Source organism: Onychostoma macrolepis, chromosome 22, assembly GCF_012432095.1.
Source record: "Onychostoma macrolepis isolate SWU-2019 chromosome 22, ASM1243209v1, whole genome shotgun sequence".
NCBI lineage: Eukaryota > Metazoa > Chordata > Actinopteri > Cypriniformes > Cyprinidae > Onychostoma > Onychostoma macrolepis.
In genome coordinates this window covers 4,611,094-4,637,114 of record NC_081176.1, presented here as the reverse complement: position 1 = coordinate 4,637,114, position 26,021 = coordinate 4,611,094, and the positions used below count along the sequence as shown (strand labels likewise).

Sequence of the window (26,021 nt, the reverse complement as noted above, 5' to 3'; positions counted from 1 at the left end):
GAATTGAATTTTAAATTAACACAATACTGCATGGTATCGTGATACTTCAGCTGGCATAAGACATTTTTATGGTATCGTGACAACCCTACTCCTGGATGATGTTATAATACACACAATGTACATCCGGATTCATATATCTGCCTTCTATAGCTACATTTGCACATTCATATAGGCTAAATAAACATTTTCATAATAAATATGACATACACAAAAAATACCCATAAAAACTTTTATATTGGCTACTGTATGTATACACATATATTAGCGCTGCTGTTAAATAACGTGTATTAATATAGCAGAAGCTTTTATCCAAAGCGACTCACTTTACATTCAAACTCAGTCTATGCACTAATGTACAAGAATATCATCAATATTTACTGACGGTATGATGATACGTTTTTATACCAATTCAGTTGACCTGATCATTTAAGGACCCCATTTTCACGGCTTTTAAATCGTTAACAGTGTTACCCTCGAATTATGTGACCGCGGTAGGCGCTGTTGCCCCGCTAACCATAGCGACTACCATTTACAGTATACAGAGACAGAAATCAGTGTAATAGCGGAAAAGAGATTTTAACAAATAAAGGTCTCACCATTGACGAGAAAAAACAAGGTCACGGCGAGCCAAGTAAAGAGAAGCCTCATTTTCACCACTTTTCCCCTCATAAATGCAGATTCATATCCATAAAAGCTTCAGTTCTTCTGCTCAGATAGCTATATGGTGTTATTTAACTAAAGTGAAACTAATAATCTGTGAGTCTCCCTTTGGAAGGTAGAGCGATGACGTGGTGAACGTTCCTGTCTTTTTCTAATGTGCATATGCAAAAAAATATTTTCGTCGTGTTTCTTTTGTAAAATATTGTATACTACAGTATGGGCTACGTTTATACTGCCAGTAAAGCGGATTTCAACTAGTTTATTATTATAGTTATTATATTTTTTAAATAATAAAACAAGGTAAACATAAGAAAAAAGTCCCCCATGGCTATAGAAATACACCGAGCCAGAGGCATTGCGAGACTATGACTGACGCTACAATAAATGCTTTAATACCATTCCAAAAGTATTTGACCTCTGACTCAGTTTTGACTCTTTTTGATTAATTAAGCATTTTTTTATTTGACTCTAAAACTGTTTTGTGAAGGTAATAACTCTTCACCTACAAACTAAACTCGAAACTTCATACACTGAATCCTCCTCTCACCTACAAGCTGCTTGCCTAACTCAAACAACATCTCTACAGAGAACCAACCACAGCAGCTTGCACTTTGACTCAGAAGATGCGCTGAGAGAGTCACAATGTGAGACGGTATTAGTAGTATTAACTATTTTTTGTTATTTTTTTTTCATATACAATAATTGATAATTTATTTATTGAAGTAAATTTGATAACCCGTTTAAAATCATTTTAGCATAAAATTAAGAAAGTTTTGCACACTCATCTAATTGTTTATATGCAATCCAGTTTGACTATTTTTGGCAAATGGCGTGTGTGGTCTGAAAAAGGCATATAATAAAAATAATAAATTAAATATAACACATGATTAGAATTAACTAAATTGATACACATGGTTCATATAGAATGAACAATTACATAGACAATGATCAGCATCTGCATTTAAATGGACAAAACACCATCCAAAATCAACAACTCCTTTCCTTCTATATAAAGTGGCCTTAAGAAACTAACATTTTAAGCACAAAACTAAAATAAGCCTAAATGTATAAATTCACCTACTTGGTTTATACATACACACCATAAAGTGAAGAAAGAATTAATAGTCCATGTGGCTTTCAGCTGCTCTACTCTACTCTGCTAAAGGTTACTGCAGTGTGGTAACAGCTCGCTCAGACATTGGTTGGTTACCAGTACAAGTCTCATTTCAATATAGGCGAGAGTCTATTCATCATTAGCCTTTTTAAAAGTAATGTTTCACATGTTTGTTCTGTTCTGTTTGTGTTGGTGGCGTCTCATTGGTAAGTTATACATCTATATAAATATATAGATTTTAACAGTCATGGAACATAATGGAAATTGCTATAATGTAACTTCAACCAGGGCAAATCCTACATTAAGCCACTTTGAAAATTTCAGCCCTTTTTCTGTGGTATTATCTTATTTTGAAAGATTACAAATGCAAATTTTTCAGTAGTAACCATGAAAAACAAGTGAATTAAAAAAAAGTGAATTGAAGTGTATTCAACTTTTCATGTAGTAATTACACCATAAATATCATGTTCATTTTACGCTCATGTCAGATTTTTTTTTTTTCAATTCACATTTATTTACAAACTACAGCTGATTTCAGACTTTGTAAACTCTCCGAAGCATTAAAATCTGTGTAAAATCTGTTTGTTCATCAGGTGTGTTTGGTGAGTCAGTGTCAGTGATGGAGGGAGATTCTGTCACTCTAAACACTGATCTTACTGAAATACACGAAGACGATGACATACTGTGGAAATTTGGAGCTGCAAAGTCTCTCTTAGCTAAAATTAAAAAAAATAAGCATATCTTTACATTTAATGGTTCTGATGGGAGATTCAGAGACAGACTGAAGCTGGACGATCAATCTGGATCTCTGACCATCACAAACATCACAACTGAACACGCTGGACTCTATGAAGTAAAGATAAGTGCAGTGAAAATATCTTCAAAAACATTCAGTGTTTCTGTTTATGGTGAGTAGAGATTATTTGTCCAAACATGCACATATTCTTGTTTTATTTAAGGAATATTAAGTACATGTTGAGCTCCATCAGTGGCGTTTGTGGCATGATGGTCATCACCAAAAAAAAATTAATTTAGGGTTTAAGGAGTAACTGTGTCAAAGTTATAATTCTGTCAGGACTACTGTTGTCAAATATGATTGACAATTAGCATACCGTTTCGATTGGCAGTATGGTTTTGTTCTGGGAAAGAACTCCAGGGAGAGCAGCGATAACCACCCAAAACAAAAGCATATGCAGATATCCCCCAACACAAACAGAAAATATCAATGCCTTAAGCAGCAAGCATGTTCAATACTCAAACAGAATCAACACTGAATTGTCTTCAACTGAGCAATGACCGTTAACCATTTTCTCTTTGCAGCTGCTCCACAGCAGAAATGATTCCGTTTGCACCATGAATGTTATTTTCTGTCTATCACCACGAAACTGCTTGAATCTGTGCTGTAGAGTGCTATAAAAATAAAGGCGACCTGACTTGATAGGTGTTGCAGCAACAAGCATGTTGCAAATGACAACAGATACGTAATGCACATTGCCAATGTGAAATGGAGGTGAAGTCCATAAGGGGAACAAATTCCTCTCGATAAATTCCCAATTGCACAATTCCTAGTGAAATGATGGGGTTTTGCCTGCCGGATTTGCCACGTAATTAGCTATTTAGCCACCTGAAAGCTGCTGATAATGCTGGGGGACCTTATATATGAATGCTGAGATAGGCGTAGTATTCCTATAGGTCAGTGTGGATCAGCTAATGCTACACTTGATACTTGGGTAAAAGTTTTTTTTGTTTTGTTTTGTTTTTTTACACTCATGTTGTTCACACAATATTTTAACATTTATGGACAGGCTCTTTTGTGTTTATTTTTTTGTTTTATTTTGTTTTTTTTTTTTTAGAAAAGTGGGGATTTTCTTTTGTGGTAAACAACTTTATGATTATGACAGAATATTAAAATGCTTAATAATTGTATAGTTTGAGGTGACTCTCACTGATCATCATCACGCTAAACACTCATTTAACCAACATGATCTCACAGAATTCCGTGTAATGTTCACGGATTTAATTAACCTCGGAATCTGTAGTGGCATCACGGAATCGCCGAAAATTCCGTGATGTGCTCACAGAAAAAAATCCGTGATGGGCTCACAGAAGTGACACCAATGTAAGTCAGTGACAGGCATCAGCCGTGGAGCACGGATCCACTGGTTCAACACTTTCAATATGCCGACGCGATAATTTCTCGTCATCATTATTGTTCAGAACTGGGTAGGTTTAGGGTAGGGGTGGGGTTAGGTACTCCAGTGAAAGTCACTCTTTTTACGTGGTCCGATGCAGCGCTGGTGTTGAACCAGTGAATCCGTGCATGGACCACGGCTGATGCCTTCTGTGAGCCCATCATGGAATTTTCGGCGATTCCGTGATGCCACCACAGATTCGGGGTTAATTAAGTCCGTGAACATTACACGGAATTCTGTGAGATCATTTAACACACTGAGGTGAAAATAAGATTGCTGACTAGATTTACCCAGGTTTTTGTTTATTCTCTCATGTTTTCAGCTCGTCTGCTTGTTCCTGTCATCAGCAGAAACTCTTCACAATGTTCTTCACCATCATCAGGATCATCATCATCATCATCATATTGTTCATTGCTGTGTTCAGTGGTGAATGTGGGTCATGTGACTCTCTCCTGGTACAAAGGAAACAGCTTATTGTCCAGCATCAGTGTGTCTGATCTCAGCATCAGTCTCTCTCTACCTCTGGAGGTGGAATATCAGGATAAAAACACCTACAGCTGTGTGCTCAACAATCCCATCAGCAACCAGACCACACATCTGGACATCAGTGGACTCTGTCAGCCATGTTCAGGTATGGTGTTAATATTGATTTACCTGTTACACAGTATTTATGTTGTTATAGTGTTTGTTGTAGATCAGACAAACAAATTCACTTGTGTTAATAACTAATTTTATCTATTACAGAATTGTCCATTACAGATCAGGTCCTACCTTTATTGTACATAGTGTTGATTTCTGCTGCTGCTGGATCTCTGTTGATTGTAGCTGCAGTCTACATCTGCAAAAAATGTAGAAAAACAGGTCAGTACAGAAAGCAATAATAGCCTATGTTGAAATATTTAGCTTTTTAAGGCACACATTTTGGTATAATATTGAAAGCTTTGTTGTTTTAACACAGCTGTGACTATTGTTAATGCAGCTGAGACAAGAACTGATTCAGCATTGTGTAAACCAACAGCACAAAAAATGGTAAGATCATTCATGACTGTGTTGCCAGATGTGTTGCAGTCAGTCAGGCTGAAGCTAGTTCATTATTTTTATGTATGTATGTATTTGTATGCAATATGCATCAGACAGTCGGTGAACAGATGTGGGTGATATGCCTTGGTTAGCCTATTACCTTCAGCAGCGAAAATTCAGTTAATTCATTTAAACCAATCAAACAATCGACTGAGATTCGGAAACCTCTCTGATTGGTGGATCTCACATCTGGTCCCGACGAGTCAAAAACCTGACAAAAAGGCTTGTGCTTTTGTTTTTACAAGATTAAATCTCAAAATCATCAGGGGGCTGTTTCATAAAGCAAGTTTATCAAACAAGCCAATTTCAGCTGTTCTGACTAATTTTGAACCAAATCAACTGACAATAATGCTGCCGTAATTACCGTAATTCCGAGATGACAACACGTGACGTTCAACTCGGTACTGTTCAAGTCCTCGGACTGGGGATTATCCGTTTCTATAGACCTTTTTACTGAATAACCGATGAGCAGCATCATGATGGATTCTAACTTCCGTTTGGGTGCTCTCGTGTTCCGGTCTCCATAGAAATCCGTGAAAACAGGGTAAAAAAAAGTTAATTGAAACTTTTTCAATACATAACTACATATAAAAATGTGCGGAGGGATGCTGTGCTGTTGTTGGCTGCCACAGTAACGGCAGTAAGCTAAGGAATTCCTTTAAAATACTTGTTTTGCGAATCAGAAAATCTGTCTTGTCAGGCACTGTAGCTATAAATGGCTTGCAGCGCTTAAGTTAAAATACTGAGTGTGAAATAATAATATATGTTAAAATAATGTTTGCTCTTATCATTCTGTGTACAAAATCCCATGAACTTCACCCCGATCGGGAGCTGTATGTGCACTCAACTGTTTTCAATGCAGCTTAACCTCGCGTCGCTTCATGTCATCTTCTCACTCATTGAACTATGACTGGTCCTTCACTGCAAAAAGACGGTCATTGCGACACACTAACGTGATGAAACAATGGCGCCACATGATTTTTTTAAATGACTTTCATAGGTTTCACATTATATTATCGGCTCTGAAAATATGTAAATGTGACTAGAAACTGGAAATGTAAAGCACCGTTCTAATCAGGGGATACTTCCGCATTCAGAAAAAGGTCTAGCGACAGTCAACCCGCGACCGCGTAAAAATGTTATTGGCAGCTGTAAAACACATTACATTATATTTGTATGCTACTGCTAAATATTGCAGAACACAGAAACCCTGTCAGGCAAAAAATAATTACAAACTGTGTTTATTGTTTGTTATTATTAATGACGGCGATAAATATTGCTAACCTAAACAAACAACAACAAAATAATAACAGTATGAACACTTACATAATGTTTTTATATTATAGTACATTATAGTAGCCTATCTATATATGTATATATTTTCCCCTTTTTTAGAGCAGCATACCCTTACGAAAATTAACCATGGTTTTACTATAGTAAAACTGTAGTTAACCATGACTGTAGTAACCGTGGTTTTTTGGTGCAAACCATGGTTTTAAAAAACCATGGTTCTGATACCATGGTTTTACTACAGTTATATTGTAGTAATACTATAGTACAACTGTAGTAAACCATGACTGTAGTAACCATGGTTTTGGTGTGAACCGTGGTTTTTAAAAAACCATGGTTCAAGTACCACAAATGAACTATGGTTGTAATACCATAGTTTAACCATAGTCTTACTAAAGTACCTCAAATTACATTTAAGCCTAGTTATTCAACAAACATCTACAAAATAAAAACAGAATGACAAGTTACTATTCTATGATACAGGCTTTATTATAGCATCATCGGAAAGAAAATATTGTTGTTAAATGACAAAATGATTCCGAACTATGAACTATAACTTTATTTAAAAAATAGTGATAAAGCACTGCAGTGGTAGAGATGGTTTTCTGCTAATTTACTAAATAAAAATAGCAAATTGTTTCACTGTAATAATGCATTATCTCTACAGAAATAATTACATGTTGTACAAATAAACATGACTTCGTGTTCACACACAACATTATACCGCCTACCTCTTTAACAATATCTTATAGGGCTGCATGCAACTAACAATTTTTTTTGATAATCAATTTATCTGTAGATTTCTTTTTATTAATATTAGTAATTGGATGACAAAAATAATAATAATAATAATAATTAAAATATATACATTATTTTTTAATTAAAATAATTTAAATCCATTATTTTAAAGAATGTCATTTCACATCCTGCCTATGAAAACAAATATAATGAATGTATCTATGTAGGCTCTGCTGTACATTATAAGCATTAAAGTGTTAAAATAAAAACATTACATTCTAAACCTAAAAACAACAGATTGCTTGTTATTTTGAAACAGAATTTAAAACAATTTAAACAAAAAAAAAACACAATTTTAACTTGTAAGAGGTAAGAGGTACGAGGAACAAACACAATCATTCGTCTGAACAGAGCAATTATATTATATTATATTAATGGACAGTTCCAACAATAGTGCCTTTACTGTTACTGCTCTCATAAATATGACTACTTGTGTTACATGTAGGGTTTTAAACACTTAATTTCTAACAAAAAATATTTTAGCAAAATGTGTATTTTAGTCAGAATTATGAGCGGTCTGTTTGTTTTGATGCACTATTCAAATTCGTTGATGATTATTTTCATTATCGATTAGTTGTTGCAGCCAGGCCTAGTTTTATACAACCTGTGAACACAAGCCCAACACAGGCAGATGTGTGCAGTCCATAGCTTTAATAACCTTGATTACAATATCAATGAAGGTAAAAAAGGTTCTTTCATTAGAAAAGTTTTACACATACTACAAAATACATTCACAAGAAATGAGAAGTACTTTTAAGAATGTTTAAAATGATATCAACTCACATTAGAAGATTTCAGTCATTTCAAGCCTAAAGCAAGTTGATTTATTCTACATCGAGTCACCTCATGGGGGCCGATGAAGGCCAGATGAATCCTCCACACTTTTACTTGGTGAAGGAAATGCCCCTCTTTTCAAAAACTTGTCATGCTGCATACATGGCATAGTTGTCAGTATGAAGTCTATCATATAGTCCAGTAGGTTACAGTCCACCTTTGGTTTGGTTGTCTTGATCCTCACCCCATACGGTCTCAGGACCTAAAAATGAGAAGAATATATATATATATATATATATATATATATTAATAAACAGCTTGCTGGAATACTTGTTGTTATTGGTCAGTTGCACACTCATCTACACTCATAAAAAAAGGTGCCAGAAAGAACCAAAAAGGGGGTTTCGCGGCGATGTCACAGAGGAACCTTTTTTGGCAGGTTAATGTCAGTACCTCATCATCCACTACTATGCCCTTTTTCATCCTGTGGAAACTGCCACTGGTGGTTCAGAGTTCCCGCTTTCACAGTCCTTCTGATGAATGGTTGAGGCTGGGTACATAGGATCCTGTAAAAAAAAACAACCTTTCATTAGTTTCTTAATTTTAATAGGTTTAGCACAGGTATAATGATGCAAAATGACAAAGAACTATAATGGAAAGGTATTTTTAAGCTGAACAGCAGTCAGAATAGAAACAAAATCAAAGTATTTTGGAAGTTCATGCATCCATCTATTCACTCTCCAAACCACTTATCCTCTCTAGGGTCTTGGGGGCTGAAGCCTATCCCAGGATCTTGGGCCACAAATCCATCCAATTAATGGTATTTAAGCAATATAGTCACAATTGTTATACAGTAACTGCCAAGATTTTGAAAACATTAGTGTTTTTTGGGGGAAAAAAATCTCTTCTGCTCACCAAGTCTGCATTTATTTGATCAAGAATACAGAGAAAATAGTAATATTGCAAAATATAATTACACGTTAAAAAGAACTGTTGTCTATTTTAATATATTGTAAATTGTAATTTATTCCTGTGATCAAAGCTGAATTTTCAGCATCATTACTCCAGTCTACAGGGTCACATGGTCCTTCAGAAATCATTCTAATATGATTTAGAATGATTTAAACTGTTGAAAACAGTTTTTGCTTCTTAACATTTTTGTGGAAACGGTGATACCTTGTTCAGGATTCTTTGATGAATAGAAAGTACAATTAACAACATTTATTAAATGTATTAAACAATTTAGTAAATAGAAATCTTTTCCAACATTATAAATGTCTTCACTGTTACTTCTGATAAATGTAATACACCCTTGATTAATAAAAGTATTAATTTCTTTCTTTTCTTACCACAAATGTCAGCATCTTGGAATGATTTCTGAAGGATCATGTGACACTGAAGACTGGAGTAATGATGCTGAAATTTTAAAATATATTCACATAAAAAAGTGGTATTTTAAATGATAATATTTTACAATATTTCTGTTCTTACTGTATTTTTAATCAAGTAAATGCAGTAGTGGTGAGCAGAAGACTTACTTAAAAAACACATTCAAAAAACATTTTTTAAATCATACCGACCTCTAATTTTTGAACAGTAGTGTCCTGTATGTTTGAGGTTTTACTTACTAGTCACATGGTTCATAGCGATGTTGTCCGACAGGAGACTCCTCCTCTCCTCCGCTCCTCTGCTGCACGGCCATCGTAATCTAGAAACATAATATGCAATTTATCACAGAGCCAACGATATTTAGCTTTGTTTAAAGGAAGCAAGCTAGAGCAGAAGTGAAACGCAGAAAAGAAAACGGTACATACACACACACATACACAAACAATTTCTTAAAATAAAATTATTAACGTTCATGTATTTAGGTTTGTGTCACTACCTGTCAAAACCTTCCTTTAATGAACTGTAATATAACAGATGCATGGTGATATAAGAAAATATGTTGTGAAAAAAATGCATATGAATGCATGTTTCTTCTATTGCTCACCTGTGTTTTCTGCATTTCTGTCAGCAGCTCCCTTCAGAAATTTTGAAATCTTGGAGCTTCTCTTCCTTTGTAGAAAGATTATATTATCACTCCCTGAAACCAGGAAACGGGGGTAGTCGTGGCCTAATGGTTAGGGAGTCGGGCTTGTAATTTGAAGGTTGCCGGGTCGATTCTTGAGCAAGGCACCAAACCCCTAATTGCTCCCCGGGTGCTGGAGCAATGGCTGCCCACTGCTCTGTGTGTGTGTGTGTGTGTGTGCATTTGTTCACTACTCACTGCTGTGTGTGTGCACTTGGATGGGTTAAATGCAGAGCACCAATTTCGAGTATGGGTACTTGACAATATGTCTCAACTTAACCACAGAACAATTATTATTATTTTATTTTTTTATTTATCAATATTCATTTACCATGAAAGATCAAAGCACTTTTGAACTACTGTTAGATTCAGTTCATTTGTGCTTCGTGTAAGTGACGTCACCCATTAACAGTACAGCGCATATTTTAGGTTAAATAAGTTAGACAACTTCCAATAAACCATCGACAAACTGACAGCAAACCCTTTACAAAGCTATCAGAACATCTCATCTACATATAAAGATGTAATTAAAAGCCCAAACTTTCATAAATAAGAGCTCAAGCTTTAGAGTAGCCTAACATACCTCGTCTGAAAACAGATGCTAGCGGACTTTTTCGAAGACTGTAAAACATTTCTGTGAAGTAAATATTCAACAGAAACATGTCAGTTACATGTAAGAAAGTGTCTGGAACAGTTGTATGGGATATTTGTGTGATTTTAGGGACTAAACTCACCTGAAAGCAGTGAAAACAGCAGCGAGAAACGGAGATTTACTGTTTGTCAGTTACACCGCACCGTTTCCATGGCAACTCCCTCCGCTGCAGAGTTTGAATGAGACTCCAGGATTCATCGGGCACGCCCATTTAAACACATCACAGTCATGCAGCATTCACTAACCTCTTAAAATCTCTATTTAAATCGCGAATTAGTTCTATGACCAATACATTGGTGCAAAATGTATGATAGTGAGATAAAGTAAAAAAAAAAAAAAATATATATATATATATATATATATATATATATATATATATATATATATATATTCATTTTAAAACATGCTTTTATACTAAACTTTGCTTTTGAGTCATGCAAAACAGCATTAAAATAGGAGTAAAAGTATAACTGATCTACTGGTCTTTTTAATTAAAACACCACAACACTATTTATAACTAAAAATTAATACTTTATTGAGCTTTAATTGAACACAACCAAAAGAAAATGAGTCTGGAATGAGTTCTGGACCAGGCAGCTAGGAAAATTTAACTCACTTGATCTCACTTTCCAGAAAAAAAAAAAAAATTACAAAATGTTGATTGTGAAGAACCATTAAATAGTCTAAATAACCTTTTGTGCAATGGATAGATTCTTTTGGATATTAAAGGTTCTTCATGGAACCATACACCCTGCCAAATAACCATTTTTTAAGAGTGTATTTTTTGTAATAACTGACAACACATTTGCCAAATTTGATTGTTTCATTTTCAGAAATCATGAGATTAATTATGATTATTTTATTGAGCCCTATTTTTTTTTTAAGAGTAAGAAATAACTAAATCTGTAGTTAATACTGTTGAAAAACCATGGGTTATTTTGTAATGGTTCTACTGCAAATGCTGTGGTAAACCAGTTCTTTTTGCAATTATGGTTTTCTACAAAAAAACTATAGATAAATCATGGTTACTGCAGTAAAACCATGATTAATTTCGTAGTTACTATGGTTTTACTACTAAAACCAAAGTTAAACCATGGTTCATTATGTAGTTACTATGATTTTACTACAAAAACCATAGTTTAACTATGGTTACTATGGTAAAACCATGGTACATTTTGTAGTTACTATGGTTTTATTACAAAAACCATAGTTAAACCATGGTTTTGTAACGAGGCTGACGAGACGTGAGTCATGCGGATCCATCTGCAAGCTTTTATTCATAGGCATGGTCATAAATACAGGCAGGGTCGTGCAATGGCAAACAGGTATGGCAGAGACAAGACAAAGAGTAATCCTAGGGCAAGCAAAGGTCGGCGATCGGCGAACAGAATCCAGAGGGCAAGGCAGAGAGATAATCCAGGGAACACGGGCTAGAATAAACACGGGAAAACAATCCAAGACAGGCAGGGGAACACTAGGGAAACTAACAGGGGCTCAGAGAGTTGCTACAGCTATGAGAGCAGTAAACGCAAACAATACTCGGCAGTGTGGCAGGGAAAGTCCAGGGTTGAAATAGTGTGTGTGATTAGTGTGTGCGTGGGATCAGGTGTGCGTGTGATTGATGCAATGAGTGATTGGTGACAGCTGTGATCAGTGTTGGATGATGGGAATTGGAGTCCATGTGATGTGTGGTGTGCAAGTCCATGTGGTGAGCGGGTGACCTCTAGTGGAGGGTTAATGGAAGTGCAGACTAGATTCATGACAGAGCCCCCCCCCCTAAGAGCGGCTTCCAGACGCTCCCCACAGTCTATAATCAGGAGGGAGGTGGAGCGGAGGCGGAACAGGGGGAGGGATGGAGGGCCAGGGCCTTGTGGAAGCGGAGTGATCTGGGACCGAGGTAGAGCTGGCAGAGCAGGAAGCCAGGGCAGAGTGGACGGGACTGGAACCCACCAGGGCGGAGCCAACGGGACTGGAACCCACCAGGGCGGAGCCAACGGGACTGGAACCCACCAGGGCGGAGCCAACGGGACACGAGCCCACCAGGGCGGACCAGACGGGACTTGAGCCCACCAGGGCGGACCAGACGGGACTTGAGCCCACCAGGGCGGACCAGACGGGACTTGAGCCCACCAGGGTGGACCAGACGGGACTTGAGCCCACCAGGGTGGACCAGACGGGACTTGAGCCCACCAGGGTGGACCAGACGGGACTTGAGCCCACCAGGGCAGCGCAGAAGACCACCAGAGCCAGATAGTGGACCACCACAGCGGAGCAGACGAAGCAAGTGGAGCAGAAGACCACCACGGTGGAGCAGATAGAGCAGGAGCCCACAACGACGGCTCAGGAACCCACAGCAGAGCCTGGGACCTAGGGAGAATGGAGACATAAAGAGGAGAGAGAACATGCACGGACCCAAGGGCCGAGGCAGGGAACACAGAAAGTTCATTGACGGCCTCCATAGATGTGACAGGACAGAACGAGAGTTCATTGACGGTCTCCATAGCCGTGACAGGACAGCACGAGAGTTCATTGACGGCCTCCATAGCCGTGACAGGACAGAACGAGAGTTCAGGGACAGCCCTTCCGGCTGCGACAGGACAGGACGAGGAGTTGTAGACGGCCTCCATAGCCGTGACAGGACAGAACGTGAGTTCAGGGACAGCCCTTCTGGCTGCGACAGGACAGGACGAGGAATCAAGGACGGCCTCTGTGGCCGTGGCAGAGCAAGACGAGAGTTGGTGAGTGGATACCACCGACACCTCCGGAGGTTCTGCAGCGGTTGCCGCCACCTCTGGAGGTTCTACAGCGGTAACAGTCTCCTCGACCGCAACTCGACAGACCGAGAGAACATTGCAGGGCGCCACCACCATACAAGAGGCTGAGGCGAGCCCGGCCGCTTCGGAAGGTTCTGCAGCGTGTGCCGCCACCTCGGGCAGTTCTGCGGTGGTGTACGCAGCCCAAACGCAACATAAAGCGATTCCCATCAGGGGAAGTGCCTCGGACAGGGGAATATGCATAAGAACAGGAGGGTTAGTGTGAGTTGGTTTGGGGATACCAGCAGTGCGTGCAGACACCAGCGGTACATCCCTCAAACTAGATATCAAATTGGGATAGTGGAAGACTGACCTTGATGATCTGGGTGTGTCAGCCGTGACGGGCTGTGACTCTGGAAGATCAACAGAGACGTGACTTGACTCATGACATGACTCTGGATGACTAGCTGTAATGTGACGAGACTCTAGGAGATCAGCTGAGACATGCTGTGACTCTGGATGAACAGCTGAGACGTGAACAGCTGTGACGTGCTGCTGTGACTCTGGACGAGCAGCTGTGACGTGCTGCTGTGACTCTGGACGAGCAGCTGTGACGCTGCTGTGACTCTGGACGAGCAGCTGTGGACGTGCTGCGGTAACTCTGGACGAGCAGCTGTGACGTGCTGCGGTGACTCTGGACGAGCAGCTGTGACGTGCTGCGGTGACTCTGGACGAGCAGCTGTGACGTGCTGCGGTGACTCTGGACGAGCAGCTGTGACGCGTGCTGCGGTGACTCTGGGCGAGCAGCTGTGGACGTGCTGCGGTGACTCTGGACGAACAGCTGAGACGTGCTGCTGTGACTCTGGACGAGCAGCTGTGACGTGCTGCGGTGACTCTGGACGAGCAGCTGTGACGCGCTGCTGTGACTCTGGACGAGCAGCTGTGACGCGCTGCTGTGACTCTGGGCGAGCAGCTGTGACGCGCTGCTGTGACTCTGGATGAGCAGCTGTGACCTGACTTAACTCATGAAGATCAGCTGTGACTTGAACGGGTGTTGTTGTGGCCGCCATTTTGTGAGCGTGCTCTGGTGCGTCCGCCATTATCGTCGTAGATGCGGTGTCGCGTTCCTCATCCGCGACACCCACAATGTATAATGAGCCCACACACAACAGAGCATAGTCCAAAAACTGACTGAGTGAGGAGCGTGGACCCTCACAAATAAGCCTAGTCTTTAGTGGCTGATTAATGCTGTCACAAAAAAAGTCGATCAAGACATCATCTGGAAAATCACAATTATTAGCAACGTCGAGATATTCCAGGATAAAGTCCTCAAGTGATCGCATACCCTGCTTGAGGGCTAATAATTGTTTTGCAGTGTACATACCCGGCCAGTATTGTTCATGAAAGCCGCTGGATCCTCGTGCGGCCGAGTATTCTGTAACGAGGCTGACGAGACGTGAGTCATGCGGATCCATCTGCAAGCTTTTATTCATAGGCATGGTCATAAATACAGGCAGGGTCGTGCAATGGCAAACAGGTATGGCAGAGACAAGACAAAGAGTAATCCTAGGGCAAGCAAAGGTCGGCGATCGGCGAACAGAATCCAGAGGGCAAGGCAGAGAGATAATCCAGGGAACACGGGCTAGAATAAACACGGGAAAACAATCCAAGACAGGCAGGGGAACACTAGGGAAACTAACAGGGGCTCAGAGAGTTGCTACAGCTATGAGAGCAGTAAACGCAAACAATACTCGGCAGTGTGGCAGGGAAAGTCCAGGGTTGAAATAGTGTGTGTGATTAGTGTGTGCGTGGGATCAGGTGTGCCTGTGATTGATGCAATGAGTGATTGGTGACAGCTGTGATCAGTGTTGGATGATGGGAATTGGAGTCCATGTGATGTGTGGTGTGCAAGTCCACGTGGTGAGCGGGTGACCTCTAGTGGAGGGTTAATGGAAGTGCAGACTAGATTCATGACAGGTTTATTATGTAGTTACTATGGTTTTATTACAAAAACCATAGTTAAACCATGGTTTATTATGTAGTTACTATGGTTTTATTACAAAAACCATAGTTAAACCATGGTTTATTATGTAGTTACTGTGGTTTTACTACAAAAACCATAGTTTAACTATGGTTACTGTGGTAAAACCATGGTTTATTATGTGTGGTTTTACTACAAAAACCATAGTTAAACCATGGTTTATTATGTAGGTACTGTGGTTTTACTACAAAAACCATAGTTTAACTATGGTTTATTATGTAGTTACTGTGGTTTTACTACAAAAACCATAGTTTAACTATGGTTACTGTGGTAAAACCATGGTTTATTATGTGTGGTTTTACTACAAAAACCATAGTTAAACCATGGTTTATTATGTAGTTACTATGGTTTTATTACAAAAACCATAGTTAAACCTTGGTTTATTATGTAGTTACTGTGGTTTTACTACAAAAACCATAGTTTAACTATGGTTACTTTGGTAAAACCATGGTTTATTATGTGTACCTTAAGGTAGAATAATGAGGAGAATATTTTGTCAGACAAAGATAACATTTTATTGTCACAAGAATTCATTTTAATTCAGCATTAATTCATTAATTCGTTTTAATTGAGCATTTAATGCTCGAAAAGTGTAAGCATAGTATTTTATGGGAAAAATTAATTCAATGTAATTAAAATCTGTACTCAATAATATACACTTCATTTATATGTACTATACTTTCGCTGGTTCCGCGTGAGGTGCCGCGGTCACGTGGTACAAGCCATAGCTCTCAGAAAACTCCTAGTTCACAAGTTGTAATTACCACTTCTATGAGGACGTGGACGCTTTTTACAAGTTGGTATTATGGTTATTATGATATGGCGTGAACGCACCTTTAGTCAGACTAACTGAAATAAACCTGGCTTATTTGATAAACTTGTTTTATGAAACAGCTCCCAGCTATATCGGCGAGACACAAATACATTTTGTGTAATGAATTCATCAATTCATCAAACGCAGCATCGTAGGAAGAAAAAGACGTAGCCTATACGCTTAAAAAAAAAAAAAAAAAGTGCATGTGAAAATGTTTAATGGGCATTTGTTGCATATGTCTATGTATTAGCCCATCATGAAAACAGGTGAATAAAGCAGTGTTTATATTTGTTTGGTAGGCCCTAATGCATTTGCACTTGCAAGTAAATAAGATTATTTTAGCGCTGAATACTACAAGAGGCTGATTATCAGCGACGATGCGATCGCACATCATTAATTTGGATAAACGGATAATCGGATTCCTCCGGTACGGGACACTGACCGCCGGCAATGCAAATGCATCGTATGCAAATGACGGGCGTAACCTATAGGAGGCAAACAGTGATCCGGCCTGATTCATGAACGCCTACTAGTAGCCCAATCTTGTGGAGTAAAAATGATGGAAATCACCCCCTGTTACTCAAATTATGTTCAGTTCTACAAATTTTCAGGACTGTGAGTTTTTAAGCTATAGCGAATTAATTGTTTACAGAAACATTTGGTCTCTTAAATGTTGGTCTGCATTCATTCACTCTGAATGTTTTAAAATGTTTCTGTTACAACATGAACGAGGATACAATTTGCAAGTAAAACTGTTTATTGAAAGTAAAAATGGAGTGAGATAGATCCGGGTGATGCAGGCGGTGGCACAGGGACTTTGATGGTCAGACGTGGCGTGGTGGATGAAGTGCAGCGTGCTCTGATGACGGATGACGGGAACCAGACACATAGACGATCCAACACGACGTGAAACCGGAACACAGGAACTGAAGACGGGACACGAAGCACGGAAACAGGCTCAGACAACATAGACTTCATGAAAACGATCTGACAAAGGAGATGAGAAGGTGGTAAGTATTTATAGGAGGTGAGATGAGTGGCAGCTGGTGACGAAGAGTGATTGCAGCTGGATACTGATCAGCGGTAACGATCCGGACACACCCACTCACATGTAAACAACAAAGCACGAGACTAGAGAGACATTGGATCTATGAACCGTGACAGTACCCCTCCCCTAGGAACGCCTCATGGCGTTCCCAGAACCTACCTGTCGATTGTAATCATCGATAAGGGAGTGATCCAGAATGTCTCTAGCGGGTACCCAACTTCTCTCCTCTGGACCGTAACCTTCCCAGTCCACCAAGTACTGGAATCCGCGTCCCCTCCGCCTTGAGTCCAGCACACGATTGACCGAATAAGTGGGTTCTCCATCTACGAGTCGCGGCGGGGGAGGAACCGGTGTAGGCGGATTAATACGAGAATGAAATACGGGTTTAATTTTGGATACATGAAAGACGGGGTGAATCCTCCTGTACACTGGAGGCAGGTTGAGGCGGACTGCCACCGGACTAATGATCTTGGTGACAGTAAATGGGCCAATGAATTTGGGAGCAAGTTTATTAGACACGGAGCGGAGAGGAATGTTCTTGGTAGAAAGCCACACTTTTTGACCAGCGACGTATACGGGAGGCCTAGACCGGTGGCGATCGGCTTTGGCCTTGGTGCGCAACCCCACCTGGAGTAGAGTCTCACGGGCTCTAGTCCACGTGCGATGACACCTCTGGACGAAGGCGTGAGCGGAGGGACCGCGACTGGATTCCAGACTAGGAAAAATTGGTGGCTGGTACCCTCGCTACACTCAAGCGGAGATAGGCCCGTAGATGACACTGGCAACGTGTTGTGGGCGTACTCCACCATAGAGTTGTTGACTCCATGAGGAAGGATTCTTGGAAACCAAACATCGTAACGTTCTTTCCAAATCCTGGTTGGCTCTCTCAGTTTGGCCATTGCTCTGGGGTGGAACCCTGAGGACAGACTGACAGTCGCCCCCAGAAGCTTACAAAATTCTCGCCAAAATTTGGACACAAATTGGGGTCCTCTGTCAGAGACCACGTCCGTCGGGAGGCCATGTAACCGAAAGACATGGTCAACGACAATCATCGCTGTCTCCTTGGCTGAGGGTAATTTGGGCAAGGGAATGAAATGAGCCGCCGAGAACCGGTCCACCACGGTCAAAACTACCGTGTGACCCTGAGAGGGGAGGCGGTAACAAAATCTAGCGATGTGGGACCAGGGTCTCGAAGGGACCGGCAGCGGTTGGAGTAACCCATCTGGGGTCGATTGGAAGTCTTACCAGTGGCACAAACTGAGCAAGCCAAAACAAAATTGTGAATGTCACGAGCCATGAGCGGCCACCAGAATCGTTGCTTGACTAAAAATCCAGTGCGAGTAACTCCTGGATGACAAGCCACATTGGAAGAATGCCCCCACTGAATGACGCTGGACCTCAGACCCTCAGGCACAAATAAGCGATTCGGTGGGCAACCGACCGGGCGTTACCCCTTCTAAGGCCTTCTTGACCTTCGATTCGACCTCCCATACAAGTGTGGAGATGAATAGAGTCTCGGTAAAATGCACTCGGGAGTAGACGGGCGTTCGAACGATCAAAAATGCGCGATAAAGAATCGGGTTTGATGTTTTGGAACCCGGGCGGTATGAGAGAGTAAAATCGAAACGACCGAAAAAAGTGCCCACCGAGCCTGCCTGGAGTTCAATCTTTTAGCCGTCCGAATGTATTCTAAGTTCTTGTGATCGGTCCAAGCGATAAAAGGTACCCCGACCCTTCTAACCAGTGCCGCCACTCCTCCAATGCTAACTTGACTGCCAACAACTCTCTGTTCCCAATGTCATAATTGCGTTCGGCAGGAGATAGACGATGAGACAAAACGCGCAAGGATGCATCTTGTCGTCTGAGAGAGCGCTGGGATAACACTGCTCCTACCCCACCTCTGATGCATCGACCTCCACCACGAACTGGCGTGATGAATCAGGGGTTATCAGGATGGGGGCTGAAACGAAGCAACCCTTCAGTTTGGCAAACGCAGCCTCGGCTGCGTCTGACCACCTGAACGTCGTTCTGGGGGAGGTCAAGGCGGTCAGAGGTGCGGCTAGTTGGCTGAAGTTGCGAATAAAACGCCGGTAGAAATTGGCGAACCCCAGAAATCTCAGTAGGGCCTTACGAGACTCTGGACTTGGCCACTCTACCACAGCCTTGATCTTCTCAGGATCCATGCGCATTCCCTCAACCGACACGATGTACCCTAGGAATGGAACAGACTGTGCATGAAAATCGCATTTCTCCGCCTTGACAAAAAGCCCATTCTCTAGCAACCTCTGAAGCACTCGTCGGACGTGCTGCACGTGTTCCTGGAGAGAAGAAGAAAAAATCAGTATATCGTCCAGGTAGACATAAATGAACTGATCTATCATATCTCGCAGCACATCATTGACGAGTGCCTGGAAGACCGCTGGACTATTGGAAAGCCGAAGGCATAACCAAGTATTCAAAATGTCCTCTGGGGTGTTAAACGCGGTCTTCCACTCATCCCCTCCTGATGCGGACCAAATGATAAGCATTACGTAAGTCTAATTTTGTGAAGATGGATGCTCCTTGCAACCTCTCGAAGGCTGAAGACATCAACGGCAAAGGATAAGTATTCTTTACCGTGATGTTGTTCAACCCTCGGTAGTCAATACAAGGTCGCAGAGATCCGTCCTTCTTCCCCACAAAAAAACCCCGCCCCCGCTGGAGAAGAGGAAGGGCGAATGAACCCTGTTGCTAGAGAATCAGAAATATATTTCTCCATAGCCTCCCTCTCTGGTGTCGAGAGTGAATATAACTTGCCCTTGGGCGGAGCCGTACCTGGTAATAATTCTATGGCACAGTCATAGGGACGATGCGGAGGAGAGAAGCAGCCGAGACTTACTGAACACCTCCTTCAGGTCCAGGTACTCTGTGGGCACGTTAGACAGATCCACTGCCTCCTCCTGCAACACAGAGACAGAAACAGACGGACAGGCAGACAATAGACAAGACTTATGACACTGGTTACTCCACGAAGACACAGACTTGAGCTGCCAGTCCACTTTAGGGTTGTGACGGGTGAGCCAAGGGTGACCAAGGACAATGGGTGCAAGGGAGTGTCCAGGATATAGAAAGAGATGATTTCAGTGTGGTTGCCTGATGTGATGAGGGTGATGTCTTCTGTGGCAAAAGTGATGGTGGGAAGTTCTTGTCCATTGAGTGCGTGTACAGCAATCTGATGTGTGAGGGGTTTGAGGGAATCTTGAATTGGCGTGCGAATGAGTGGTCCATGAAATTACCTTCTGCCCCGGAGTCCAAGAGTGCTTGACAGTCGTGAGTGAGTGTTGACCATCTCAGTCTTACCGGGAGAAGGGTAGATGTTGGTGAGGTCTTCTCAGCAGAGATCCCACCCGACAGTAGCCTCACACTTACTATCGGGCTTGGCCTTTTACCGGACAGTTGTAAGCATAGTGTCCGGCCCCTCCACAGTATAAGCAAAGGCCCTGGGACCTCCGCCTCTCCCTCTCCTCCCGGGAAAGCCGAGCTCGACCAACCTGCATGGGCTCGTGATCGTCGACGGGGCTGACCGCGTCCCCGCCTCCAAATTGTGGACCCTCGGCACCTGCCAGAGGGCGTCTCCTCGTAGCGTGACCTCCCACTCGGGCTAGTCGAGCATCAACTCTGAGGGCTAAGGCAATGAGTTCATTAAGAGATTGGGGCAGGTCCAAAGCATAGATCTCTCTCTGGACGCGGTCAGCCAGCCCATGCAGGAACATGTCCCACTGCGCCTCCTCGTTCCATTTGCTCTCCGCTGCTAGGGTCCGGAACTCTATTGAAAAGTCTGACACTGACCTCTCTCCTTGCCGTAAATCAGCCAGCATTCTAGCAGCTTCTCTTCCGCCGGCCGCCCGGTCGAAAACTCTTTTCATCTCAGCGGAGAGCTCCTGGAACGAGACGCAGCACGGATCTTCATTCTCCCACACCGCCGTTCCCCATAACGCCGCTTTCCCAGTCAGGAGGGTGAGTACAAAAGCGACTTTGGATCGCTCGGTCTGGAAAGTCTTGGGTTGGAGAGAAAAATGCATGGAACACCGGGTTAGAAAGGCTCTGCAAAATTTTGGATCACCTGAATAGGGCTCTGGGGTAGGTAGGCGTGGCTCCGACTGGGATGGGCTCTCCGATGGTGTGGGGAGGCGGCGGTGTTGGCGGCGCAGTGGGAACTCGTAGCTGTTGGATCTGCTGGGTGAGCTCGGACACCTGCGCCACTAACGCCTGAACAGCGCGACCAGTATCGTGTAAATTCTTTTCTTGAATGTCCAAACGAGCCATGCTGTTGCTCAAACAGTCCTCCATGGTAGGCGCTGATGTACTTGCTGTATCCATTCTTGGTCAGATCGTTCTGTTACAACATGAACGAGGATACAATTGCAAGTAAAACTGTTTATTGAAAGTAAAAATGGAGTGAGATAGATCCGGGTGATGCAGGCGGTGGCACAGGGACTTTGATGGTCAGGCGTGGCGTGATGGATGAAGTGCAGCGTGCTCTGATGACGGATGACGGAGCCAGACACATAGGCGATCCAACACGACGTGAAACCGGAACACAGGAACTGAAGACGGGACACGAAGCACGGAAACAGGCTCAGACAACATAGACTTCATGAAAACGATCTGACAAAGGAGATGAGAAGGTGGTAAGTATTTATAGGAGGTGAGATGAGTGGCAGCTGGTGACGAAGAGTGATTGCAGCTGGATACTGATCAACGGTAACGATCCGGACACACCCACTCACATGTAAACAACAAAGCACGAGACTAGAGAGAGACATTGGATCTATGAACCGTGACAGTTTCAACACAGTTGGATCAGATTGACTATTTTTTCTTTGCAGAAATCAAAGAAGGATCCTGTGTATGCAAATGTCACCCCCCAAAAAAGATCAAATAAGTATCAATAATATCAATTATTTTTATTTTTTTTGCCAAGCTGTTTTTTGTATCACATTGGTTTTTATCTTATTTAAATAAACATAAAATTAAATATCGAATACATAGGCTAGATGTGTGCAGTATTATATAGCCTACATGTGATATGTAAATCATTGCTTTTTAGTGTGTAAAACAGAAAATGTCCTTATGTAATAACAGCAATAATGGCTACGCTATAAATAAGTGCTTCTGTTCACGAAGAGAAACTGCTGAAAAAAACAATATAATGAACCAAATAAAACATCTACCTGATCACTGTCACCTTTTGCCTATAATAAAAAACTCAATTAAACAGATTACTTTGGTTTATTTCTTGCAAGAGGACCTGAAGAGAGACCAGAAGCTGTAATGATACATACAATAGATTTTACCAATATCTTTGATTATTTACAACTTTCTGCTGTCATCACTTTTGTTGCTGTATCGAGTGGCACCAGTGGGTTTTGAATATCAGCGTCACAACAACAGATGATTGTAGGATTCATGTGACATAATGTGAAAATTATTATGTTTTGAGTCAAAGCTCAGGTTTTCATTTATTGGATTGATTTAAACATATTCAACTTTTGAATATTTTAACATTCCTCAAAAGAAAATGAAGTGAATGACTGAATGATATTCACCAATGACAGAAACACTATTTATTGTTATTGTTTCTCTCCGTCAAACAGTTCCTCATCTTGTTTTTTTTTAATTCATTTATTTATTTTTTATTTTCATATTAAAAAGTCATAAAAAGCCGTTCATAGTAGCAGGACAGGAAAAACACTTTATCTACAAACTAAACACACATGCAGTGAAAACACACACTCATCTAAAAGATGTTCGTCCACCAACAGATCAAACCACCCGTATTTCTGTTAATTCTCTCATGTTTTCAGCTCGTCTGCCTGTTCCTGTCGTCAGCAGTAACTCTTCACAATGTTCATCATCATCATCATATTGTTCATTGGTGTGTTCAGTGGTGAATGTGGGTCATGTGACTCTCTCCTGGTACAAAGGAAACAGTTTATTGTCCAGCATCAGTGTGTCTGATCTCAGCATCAGTCTCTCTCTACCTCTGGAGGTGGAATATCAGGATAACAACACCTACAGCTGTGTGCTCAACAATCCCATCAGCAGCCAGACCAGACATCTCAACATTACTCACCACTGTCAGAACTTGTGTTTTTGTCTGTATAATGATCTATAACACAGTAACGTAAGAGGACAACAGATATTTTCTTTCCTCAATTTAGCTTCAAAAGAAGCCATTTTACACTTATTTTTGTATTGTTGGTGTACAAGATATTTGAGTAAAAGTCATATAGTTGATTTTTATTTCTTGTGTCTTTTTGAGAATGCTCAATCTTCCAATTCATCTTGCATCATAGTTATAATTTAGCTTATAGTTAGGCCTTTCCGCCCCAAACCACTGATATAGTTGTTTTATACATACATACATGCATAAATACATATGTCTGCATGAATATGACCCAAAACATCATCAGATTTTCACACAAGTCCTGAAAGTAAGAGAACCCAATCAAACAAATGAGACAAAAATATTTTCTTTGTCACCATTTATTGAGAAAAATGATCCAGTGTTACATATATGTGCATTGCAAAAGTACGTGAATCTCTAGAATTAACTGTTAATTTGAAGGTGAAATTAGAGTCCATCTGTTCAGAGGTGTTTTCAATCAGCGGAATGACTATCAGGTGTCAGTGTTTGCCCTGTTTTATAGAAAGAACAGTGATCTATCAAAGTCTGATCATGTTTGTGGAAGTGAATCATGACAAGAACAAATGAGATCTCTGAGGATCTCAGAAAAAGAGTTGCTGTTGATCAGGCTGGAAAAGGTTACAAAACCATCTGTAAAGAATTTGGACTCCACAAATCCACAGCAAGACAGATGATCAAAAATTATACAGTGAGTGTCTTAAAAGCAGATGCTCACCGAAGAAGCATGTTTTGGAGAAATGTATATATATTCCAGAAACAACTGAACATTACAAAGAATTTTGACAAGTAAATCCAGATACACAAGAAAGAAGAACAAGCTTAATCTTTGGGATTATATTTAAAAGAAAAGAAAACACCATTACTTATTCTGACAGAGGAATTGTTCACTGATGATGTCAACCAGATCATGGAGTTTCCACACATTCATAATGTTTTCATTTTTCGTTTAATTTTTGGTGTGTTTAGTGATTCTGAATGGATCTGTATATTATGCAGTCTGCTGGCATCTCCCTGTGGTCTTGTTTGGTATGGCAGGGTTGACTTGTGCTTATTTATTATTTATAATATATTATTTATTTATTATTTTTTATAAAGTTACTGTATATGTATAGCCTACATGTACTGTTTATGTGTTACACACTTTTATGTACTTTTACTTTGTAAAGAATATCTGCAGTGACTTTTTTGAAAAGTATGTTTGCAAAAAAAGAACACTGAATTTTTATATCTATCTTGAATTTGTGTTGTTTAATATATATATATATTAGTGCTGCCAATCGATTAAAAAATGTAATCGTGTGTGATTAATCATGATTAATCACAAATTTAAAATACTAGGACTAAATATTAAATACAAACTAGTTTAACTGCACATTTTAGAGTGGCCTTTTATTGTGGCCAGCCTAAGGCACACCTGTGCAATAATCATGCTGTCTAATCAGCATCTTGATATGCCACACCTGTGAGGTGGATGGATTATCTCGGCAAAGGAGAAGTGCTCACTAACACAGATTTAGACAGATTTGTGAATAATATTTGAGAGAAATAGGCCTTTTGTGTACATAAAAAAGTCTTAGATCTTTGAGTTCAGCTCATGAAAAATGGTAGCAAAAACAAAGGTGTTGCATTTATAATTTTGTTCAGTGTATGTTTTTTAAACACTTTAAATTAACTTTTTATATATGTCCATATTTTAAAGCTTTATATTGTGCATCTACATTTTGCTCCTCTCATCCTATCTTCACTCCACAGATTGAACTTCATTCCTTGACTTCCCGTCTATTCTCTCTTTCCTTTCTTCCATCTCTGACTTTGTAACGGGGCGACAGGGACGAGAGGCGTGTGGATCCATATGCAAGCTTTTATTTAAAGACATGATCACTAAACAGGCAAGAGTCAGACAATGACAAACAGGTATATCGTGGGCAAGACACAAGAGTAGTCCAGTAAACAGGCTAGGGTCAATCGATGGTGAATGTAATCCAGGTGGCGAGGCAAACGGGTAATCCAAACAGACAGACAATAGTCTGGACGAGGGGCATACAGAGTCCGAAACAACACAAAGAGAATACAAAGAGAAAATCCAAGACAGACTATAATTCCAGGGCAGGCAGCAGACAGACAGGGCGAGATAAACAGACTATAATACAAGACTCAGGTAACCAGACTATGAACAAGACTAAACTAGAATCAGGAATCTTGGAATGGCTCTGTAATGTAGCTATCACTAGGAGAGTGATAAACGCTAGACAACACGGCGATATAAGAAGGATCTGAGTGGGTGTTATATAGTGTGTGCAATTGGCTACAGGTGAGTGTGGCACATGGGAAATGTAGTCCATGGTAACGTGAAACAGTCTGTGCAGTGTGAGAGTCAATACAAGACTTGTCAATATAGTCAATATAGACTTCTATAGAGTCAATATTAGGCTTGACTGCAGACTAATTTTTGTTTTCTAAAAAAGTAAATTATACATGTCAACTATAAAATAACCAGTGAATGTCAATTTATTTAATGAATTTGAGTATCCAGTGGTCAGATTC

The 26,021-nt window shown here is 40.8% G+C and overlaps 1 protein-coding gene and 1 long non-coding RNA gene across 2 annotated transcripts; one reads left to right on the top strand and one right to left on the bottom strand.

Annotated features, from left to right (window-relative positions):
* Positions 1 to 1,940: 1,940 nt before the first annotated feature.
* LOC131530208 (SLAM family member 9-like) lies at positions 1,941 to 5,147 on the top strand. Its single transcript, XM_058760363.1, has 5 exons — positions 1,941 to 1,980; positions 2,368 to 2,682; positions 4,289 to 4,597; positions 4,711 to 4,827; positions 4,925 to 5,147. The coding sequence occupies exons 1-5, from the start codon at positions 1,941 to 1,943 to the stop codon at positions 5,122 to 5,124; spliced, it is 981 nt and encodes a 326-aa protein (XP_058616346.1). The 3' UTR covers positions 5,125 to 5,147.
* A 2,434-nt stretch (positions 5,148 to 7,581) lies between these two features.
* LOC131531362 (uncharacterized) lies at positions 7,582 to 10,817 on the bottom strand. Its single transcript, XR_009268663.1, has 7 exons — positions 10,714 to 10,817; positions 10,563 to 10,613; positions 9,902 to 9,966; positions 9,537 to 9,616; positions 9,258 to 9,324; positions 8,362 to 8,474; positions 7,582 to 8,170 (listed from the first exon to the last, which is right to left on the bottom strand). It is a non-coding gene; the product is annotated as an uncharacterized LOC131531362 (long non-coding RNA).
* Positions 10,818 to 26,021: the final 15,204 nt, after the last annotated feature.

Bases quoted from the DNA above. Each gene is read 5' to 3' on its own strand.
- LOC131530208 (XM_058760363.1), top strand. From the start codon at position 1,941: ATGTTTGTTCTGTTCTGTTTGTGTTGGTGGCGTCTCATTG. The intron at 2,683-4,288 runs GTGAGTAGAGAT...TCATGTTTTCAG, and splicing joins ATTCAGTGTTTCTGTTTATG to CTCGTCTGCTTGTTCCTGTC. The intron at 4,828-4,924 runs GTCAGTACAGAA...GTTTTAACACAG, and splicing joins CAAAAAATGTAGAAAAACAG to CTGTGACTATTGTTAATGCA.